The 8581-nt window shown below is 41.9% G+C and overlaps 1 protein-coding gene across 2 annotated transcripts; it reads left to right on the plus strand.

The window, feature by feature from the left end:
• Positions 1-575: 575 nt before the first annotated feature.
• poldip2 (polymerase (DNA-directed), delta interacting protein 2) lies at positions 576-7634 on the plus strand. Of its 2 annotated transcripts, none has more exons than XM_058080461.2 (11): positions 576-781; positions 2993-3074; positions 3272-3369; positions 3486-3585; positions 4511-4586; positions 5123-5230; positions 5312-5448; positions 5555-5581; positions 6247-6372; positions 6614-6693; positions 6772-7634. In XM_058080461.2, exons 1-11 carry the CDS (start codon positions 603-605, stop codon positions 6884-6886), a joined length of 1128 nt encoding a protein of 375 aa, XP_057936444.1. In that variant the 5' UTR covers positions 576-602; the 3' UTR covers positions 6887-7634. The 2 variants fall into 2 exon arrangements, with proteins under 2 accessions (XP_057936444.1, XP_057936445.1); XM_058080462.2 differs by having other exon boundaries at positions 2999-3074.
• Positions 7635-8581: the final 947 nt, after the last annotated feature.

Raw genomic sequence — 8581 nt, forward strand, 5'->3', positions numbered from 1 at the left:
ATGCGCACTGTGTGTCAGTTCCGGTGACGGTTGTGGTTCTACACTGCAGAAAATAATGAAGTAAATCATTTTGTGTTATGTTGTTTATCCCGTGACAAATCACGCGTTCAATTGTGTAAATATATTTTATAATACGCGTAAATGTAAAACATGTATTACGTATTCCTTGCCTCAGTCCACGTGAATGTTCGATGCCTTCAATGTTCCCCGTAAAAGTGTTTACACTCAACGTGCTTTCGCCAAAAACAAAAAATCCAAACTCGAATAAGTCACCCAACACACCAACAACAAAACATACATGCAATTTTGCATATAATATTCAATTTAGCTCACAAATGGAGAATTTAGCATGATACATAATCGCATGGCATGCTGTCTGACTATAGGATTAATTAAAAAGTACGACAAAGGGCTCGACAACTCTAATTAAAAACTGCCCTGCACACAGTGAAATATTGATGTTAAGACATGTCTCATACCAGCAAAAAAAGACACTTGTGCTCGTTTTCACAGTGATCGCAGTAACTGTGCCTACTATATAATGTCCTTGAATGCAGCATCGATACCCAGATGACCGTGCGTAACAGCGTGTCACCACCAAGATGGCTGCCTGTGCGCTACGCAGGGGATTGTTGAGCACTCTGAGTAAATACAGCAAGAAACAAGCACATAGAATACTTAGTGTCGCTGACAGCAGGTTCGACGTGTGCAGACCCCTGTTAGAATGCCGAACCTGTGGAATGTACGGTGTGGCTCAACAGACAAGGTTTATGTCGTCACGGTAAGCTAAACGTGCTGTGTCCTCAACCTGTCAATGCTAACAAGCTAAAGGCTTTAGCTATGCTGGAGTTTGTCGCGCAGTGGGGACTCCCGTCATATTATGCTCAAGTCAAAGTAGTATCCACACTCTTTGCTAAATTTGCAAACATGTGTGTATATATAGTCTATTTTTAATGATTGGGTTTATAGTTGGTTTGCCACCGAACGCGTGTTACCTCCATTATATCTCTTAAGTGCGAGACACACGCTTCTGATGGCAGTGTGTCAAAGAAAAGGAAAGCAAAGTGATTGATGTGAAGGCGGGGTGTGGGGGCAGTCGCATACACACAGAGTACAGTAGAGTGTAACGTAGTAGTACTTTCTTTAGTAGATTTGACACCCATTTGTAGCCATGCTTCAACATAAACTACATAGGTTTAGTTTTCTCCAGTACTCATGCTAAGTCAGCTACAATGTACAGGATACTACAGTGAGTGAGTGCTTGACTGGTGCTTCTCTGGTTCTGTTTTTCATCCTGTTCTTGAAAATCATGTTGTCTACATATTATACGTGTGTATTAACCTTTTGATATGAAAATAACCTGAAGTCAAAACAGTGTAATATTAAATTGCTACTTATTAATCCTTACTCTTCATCTCTGTTCTAAGCGATTAGCTTTGCAGGGAGCAGAGAAGTATTCCTGTTTTTTTTTTAATTCAAAGTGACCAGCTGTTGTTGTCTGCTGCTATGTACACTCAAGTGTGTGTGTGTGTGTGTGTGTGTGTGTGTGTGTGTGTGGGGATGAAAGATGAAATTGATTTTTTTTTTAATGCAATCCTGTCAAAGTTGTGATTTAGATTACAAGAAAGCAGGATTTACACTCCTGTAGGATCACGTAAATGGTTTCAATAGGGTTGGTGGTTACACACTATAATAACAATGTTTCAACTAAGTAGCATCTCAGTTTGCCCGCTCAAATTTTGTCACACTCTGTTGGCACCATGCCCGTTGGGATCGATGCCGCACCAGCTTTGGCACACTGCGTGTTGGGTGCATATCAACAGAATACTAATGGAATCCATATTAAGCGATTTCAATAGAATTTGCATGTTGATGCTGAACTGACATGTGGAATGAATGCTGAAATATCTTAGAAATGTGTTGGAAATCTCTTCATCCATTGAACCAGCAACCATCGGGTTTGGAGACGACCACTCACAGTTAAGCAGGATGTTACATGTAATGTGAAATGTAACAATAGCGGGCCACATTTATATTGTCCATTCACTTTCAATGGAAAAAATGTCACAGAAAATATTGACAATTGAAAAGTCCTGAAAGAACTGATTTTGGAATGGTGTGCAAGCAGTTAGCAGACAAAAATGGTGGAATTTGAAATGTTGAAATGGTCAAGTTTAGGTCAAGTTTATTTCTATAGCCCTTAATCACAAAGGAGCCTCAACAAGCAGGCAACAGTAGACAACAGTAGATGATAGACGACATCCCCTGATCTGAACCCCCATCCGGGCAAGGATAAACTCAAAACCCATTAGGGAAAAAGAAACCTTGAGAAGGGAATAGTTTAAACTAAATGCTAAAGCATAAAAATGATTGTGACTGTTGAAATATTACTCAGTTACTCACGACTTATCTACCACCTTAGCCATGACGCCCTGTAGAAGTGCAACATTGCAGTAATGGAAAAAAAGTAATTATTTTCCACAGTAGGGGGCGCCATTTAACGTGTTCATTTTAACAAACTTAAAACAGGATTTTCAATGTGGGAAAGTAAAAATGCACACTGAATGTTGAAATATAAAAATAAGTAGAGTAATTATAGCTTCATCAAGGATCGAACCAGCAACCATCAGCTTTAGAAACAACCAGGCTACATCCTATGCCATGTTACCCTGTACAATAATGAATTGCCCATTCATTTTCAATGGGATGATTTACAGTAAATTACAGTAAATGTGTAATTTTTTTTTAAGAGAAGTCTTGCTCCTCAGCATTCACACAACAATGGCAGCAATTATACATGCAAATAATATTGCCTATTGCAATACACACACAAACTGGAAGTGGACGTTTTCAAACATAAACATGGGGAAATCTTAATAGGGAGCTCAAAAACGATGTGTGGCGGTCCAAATGAATTGGTGGCGAGCTGCCACGAATGAATGAATGAATGTACTGCATGGAAAACACTGTTGATGTTGCCTCTATTTGGCAGGAACAGGCCTGAAGGGAAGATTTTGGAGACTGTGGGCGTGTTTGAGGCTCTGAAGCAGCACGGCAAATATGAAACGGGACAGGTAATTGGTTAGCTCACTTCCACGCACAGGCATGTGGTTGAGTTAACGCAATATAGGTCATTCTTTACATACTTGGATCACAGATGCTGTTTGTTTAGATGTTTTCATAATTCAGCTTAGCATGGGTACTCTAACACATCATCCATGCCCGTTTATACCTTCCATGTCTTATGTGAGGTCTGTGTTGTCTTCTCCAGTTATTTCTCCACAGCGTGTTTGGCTACAGAGGTATTGTCCTGTTCCCATGGCACGCTCGACTCTATGACAGAGACATCACACCCCCGATGTCCGACAGGTAAAAGGCCGTTCCAGTTGGCGCTCAAGCACATAGTTTGAGGGATTTAGGCTAGTTGTGGCTCCGGTGTAACACGCAGCTGTTTTGTTGTTTTTTTTAATTGTTTGTTATCCCAGCAAACCCGAACACCCTGGTGCCCACGGCTCGAAGGAAGTAAAGGGCAAGACGCACACGTACTACCAAGTTCTGATCGATACCAGAGACTGCCCTCACATTGTAAGTCATTGAGTTTGTGTGGCCTTTAGTGACATCTAGTGGTTACATGTTGCATTACAGAATAACCACATTTAGGCACAGTTGTTGATGCATGTGGCTGCAAGATAAGATAAGATAAGATATGCCTTTATTCGTCCCTCAGTGGGGAAATTTGCATTGCACAGCGGCAAGAATACAGAAACAGTTTAGCAGTACGAAATACACAATTAAAAAAATAAATAATATAAACAACCCAAGTATTAACAAATCAACAATTTTACCCAGAGTTATATACAAATACAGTTTGCAGATAATATGATATGAGATCAAATATATGACCAGTCTATACACTATGAGATCTTGTTAGTGAGGTAATATGAGGCATTATAGAAATACTTCACTTAGAACTTAATATATTGCACTTAGAACCTTAATATTGCACATGGAGCTTGATCAGATGTGAGTGAGTGGTTAGCATGCAGGCCTCACAGCTAGGAGACCCGAGTTCAATTCCACCCTCGGCCATCTCTGTGTGGAGTTTGCATGTTCTCCCCGTGCATGCGTGGGTTTTCTCTGGGTACTCCGGTTTCCTCCCACATTCCAAAAACATGCTAGGTTAATTGGCGACTCCAAATTGTCCATAGGTATGAATGTGAGTGTGAATGGTTGTTTGTCTATATGTGCCCTGTGATTGGCTGGCCACCAGTCCAGGGTGTACCCCGCCTCTGGCCCGAAGACAGCTGGGATAGGCTCCAGCACCCCTGTAGAAAATGAATGAATGTTGAGGCATGTGGGAAAACCATGATCAAAATGTGCAGTCGTAGTTGCAGCTGTTGAAAAATGTGGTGGAAAAGCACTTTATCAAAGACGTAAATGTGCTACGTTAAGGTGGATAAATTCCGTATCTACTGTCCTTTAAAAAATGTATCCTTGTTTCATTTGACAGTCTCAACGGTCCCAGACGGAGGCAGTGACATTTCTGGCCAACCATGATGACAGCAGAGCACTGTACGCTATCCCCGGTATGACATCTTTGATTTATATCTGCTATGTGCTGGTTCAGTTTCTACTGATAAGCAGCGCTAGATATGGAAGTCTGACTCAATGCAAGACACATTGTTCACATTCTATTGGTGAGCCCAGTATGTTCCGTTACAATGGAATGCACTGAAGGCCACCTTGTTTGTGTCGACAGCCAACCATGTCGACCAACTGAGTTCTGGTCCCCTTTGTTCTTATTAACGTCATTATTGTTGCGTTCTGATGGTGTCGAAATAAATAAAAACAAAGGAAGAAGGGCAGGAGGGGCAATAAGGAACCCTCATCCTATTAAGTTTTTGCTCTAGTGGCGTAAAACAACAACTCAACTAACTGCCGTAGGTTATAAAAGGCTTTATTATCGCCCATTCTCCTCAGCTTTCTGGCTTAAGTCACAAGTAAGTGTGCAAGCAATGGCTATTTTCAGTTATGTCGACAACCACGTACACCAACGCAGGTCCGCCAGTCGGAGGGATGTCAGTATTAACCACAGTATCTGCATTTGGTGTCTTTCTATCAGGTCTGGATTATGTGAGCCATGAAGACATCCTGCCTTACAACTCTGCAGAGCAGATCCCCATCCAGCATGAGCTGTTTGAGCGCTTCCTCATGTACAACCCTACCAAATGTAAGCACGCCTCATGCGGTCCCTTTGTCCTCTCTTTTGTGACATTTATGAATGTGCCTTATCGTTCTACGTCTACCTCAGCGCCTCCATTCATACCCAGGGACACCCTGAAGGCATGGCAAGAAAAGAACCACCCCTGGTTGGAGCTCTCCGATGTCCACAGGGAGACCACGGAGAACATCCGTGTCACCGTCATCCCTTTCTACATGGGCATGAGGGTAACTAAAGAACGTTATGATGCGTATTGCTCAGGTGCTACCGCTGAGCGCTCATCATGTTGTGTTGCCATGCTGGTATAACTGTGATTTTCTGTCTTTTATTCAGGAAGGCCAAAACTCCCACGTGTACTGGGTGAGTTCAAGAACATCATTTGAAGCAGGTTTACCCACACATGCCTACTAAATCAGTAACACTAATGAACATCTTGGCAGTTCTTGTGCTCCCGGTAGGGGTAGAATCCGAATGGCCTTTATTGTCATTATACTGATGTACAACCAGATCGGAGAGCTTCTCCTTTCAGTGTAATAGTTAAGCAGCTGAGAAGTTTATACCTCTGAGCCTTTCAGCAGCGTTTGCTGAAACATAAACAGAATAGAATGTATGACATTAGACTCCATTATATTTAGCTGGAATGGAATTTGTTCATTATGAACCACACATGACCCATCTTCAAGTGTTGTTTAGTTCTCATGGAAGAGTCTCAATGATGTCATGAAGTCCCAAAGAGGTTTTTCTCTACCGCTCTTTGACAGCAGGGATGGTGTTCTTGACATCTCTTTTGGTCTTGGAGCATGCTGAGGAGGAGGTTTATCCACATAAGTTGAGCTTAGGAGAAACTTCTTAAAGGGACAGGACTAACATGTGTGCTAAGTGGACACATAACCCCTCTGTGGGGATCATCGGTTACAATAAACCTACCATCATTTCTGGACTGTTGGTAGTTTTGTAAGGTGTTAAAATTAGATAATCCCCTACTGTATACTCTCATATATCAACTGTGTGTTGTGTCTTGTCAGTGGAGATACTGCATCCGTTTGGAGAACCTGGGAAATGAGGTGGTTCAACTAAGAGAGAGACACTGGAGGATCTTCAGTCTTTCTGGCACACTGGAGACGGTCCGAGGACGTGGGGTGGTGGGCAGGGTCAGCACACTCTTTGCACTTTGACACGCAAATACAAGCATATGCAGTGGAACCCGCTTTTGTCGACAACCCGTCTGTGTCAACCAACTCGATAAATCCCGGTCACGGTGTTCTTATCTTGGAAAAAGTGCCCACTTGGTTTGTGGACGGAAGCGTTTTCCATTGTTTCAACTTGTTAGTTCCAGACAGCCAAACCAGAGCATGTTGTGGTGTGGTAACAAAAACCTGTATCTGATCACAGGAGCCGGTGTTGTCTAAAGAACAGCCAGCATTTCAGTACAGCAGCCATGTCTCTCTGCAGTCCCCCAGCGGTCACATGTGGTAGGTTTCTCACAAACACAACACAATAACTGTCCGTACATTCATTGAACACACCGCTCTGTGTTTTTTTTTTTTTAGGGGAACATTTCGTATCGAGAGGACGGACGGATCCTGCTTTGACGTCCGCATTCCCCCTTTCTCCCTAGAAAGCAACAAAGATGACAAAGCTCCCCCTGCAGGCTACACATTCTAAGTCCCTTCTAGCTTTGCCTCAGCTTCAGTATCAAAAACAAGTCATTTTTCCTTTGAGTGTACGCAACTAAATATAGCCTCCTGTTGAAGGGGGAGGGGGGGCGGTGAGGAAGCAACATCCCAGAGCAGAGCAGGTCAGGATTCATATATAAATTGCAAAGCACTGATCAGGTTCTTTTTTTTGCAAATGCAGCAGATTGTCTTGCAACGACTTAACGCAGGCTGTTTTTGAAAAATAGAATGTTCCCATCATCCGATTAACTGCACAGTTCTTGGTTGGTTGGACTTCTGCCTGTGCTTTGTATTATTTAACAGTTTTAACCGTTAACAATTTTAAAAGCAAACGGTAATCCTTAAACCTAAGTTGGTGCGAATGGAAAAACACACCATTCCTGTGAAGCTGTTGCCCCCTGTGGCTGTGGTGTGTTGCTTTCCTAGTCAAGTGTGTGAGTAGAATGTCATTGATTGGAGACTTAATAAAATGTTTAATTTCTAAATGTGAATCAAACACCAGTGATCAGGTGCTTTCTGTTGTCTCTAAATAACACCAGAAGCATAGAGAAACTTCCAGAGGTCTTACATGTAAAGTGTGTGTGTGTGTGTGTGTGAAATGTTAAAACAAGACACACGTCCAGCTGTTTGACTTCCAACAAATACACAAACTTTTGTTTTGAAACGACACTTCCGGTTGAAATACTGTAAATAGGAATGTAATTAAAAGCCAAGAAATAAATGTTTTCAAAAACACACACTGCAAATACCTTGTTTTTATAATGCTTAATTTTTGCATAACATTGTAATTGCTTTTTCTGCCACCAGGTGTCGCCACTGTTTTTTCATCATTGAAAGCATCACTGACGCATTCAAAACGGAAAGGAGTAAGTATCGTGTGCTAATTGAGATTCAGCAGTCGATTTGTGCATAAGTGTGCTCACACCGAATAAGTACGGCATAATGCAATGCGCATGTCAATACCTGGATATTACCTTGAAACCGACCAAAATGTGGAGGGTGGACACTTCCCACCATCTTTTCTAAGAGGAAAGGGCGGGACTAACTTGAAATAATGGCGGCTCACTAGTAAACAAGAATGACAATGACAAAAATGTAGACACCTTTTTCTGTCCTTTCCCTTGGCTTGAAACCACTCGAGTCGGTCCCTCCACTTCCGTGATGTAGCCAAATGGCGACTATTGACAACATTTATGCCCTGACAGCATTTTGCTGTAGTTCACGCTGGAATGCACTTATGCACTCAAAATGCTAAATGTCACTATGGAGCACAACGATGACTTATTGTTGCTAGGCAGAGTTAATCTGCCACAGCTCTCTCATAGGCTACTTAAAAAGGACATGGCCAGCCACGCCCATTTATTGTTTAAATGACAAACTTGACGAGACAAGAACAGGAAGTCAGGAAATGGCGTTAAAAGAAGTTAGGACTTAAATTTCGAATATATAGTGCCCCCTACAGTACACGAACAGAAGTTGATACAGTATTTGTTAATTCAGCACACATTGCACACACTATATGACTAAATTAGAAGTAATATTGTCTTAGTATTTTCATATGCTCGTTTCTGGAGTCGCCACACAAAGAGTTCATAACTACAAACGGGGAGGTGGGTCCAAATATCAATCGTGTCGATACCAATAATAGCCTGGAGATCGATATTTTACAATTGTATGATTATTT

This window comes from Doryrhamphus excisus, linkage group LG8 (genome assembly GCF_037039965.1).
Source record: "Doryrhamphus excisus strain RoL-2023G ecotype Guam linkage group LG8, RoL_Dexc_Guam_v1.1, whole genome shotgun sequence".
NCBI lineage: Eukaryota > Metazoa > Chordata > Actinopteri > Syngnathiformes > Syngnathidae > Doryrhamphus > Doryrhamphus excisus.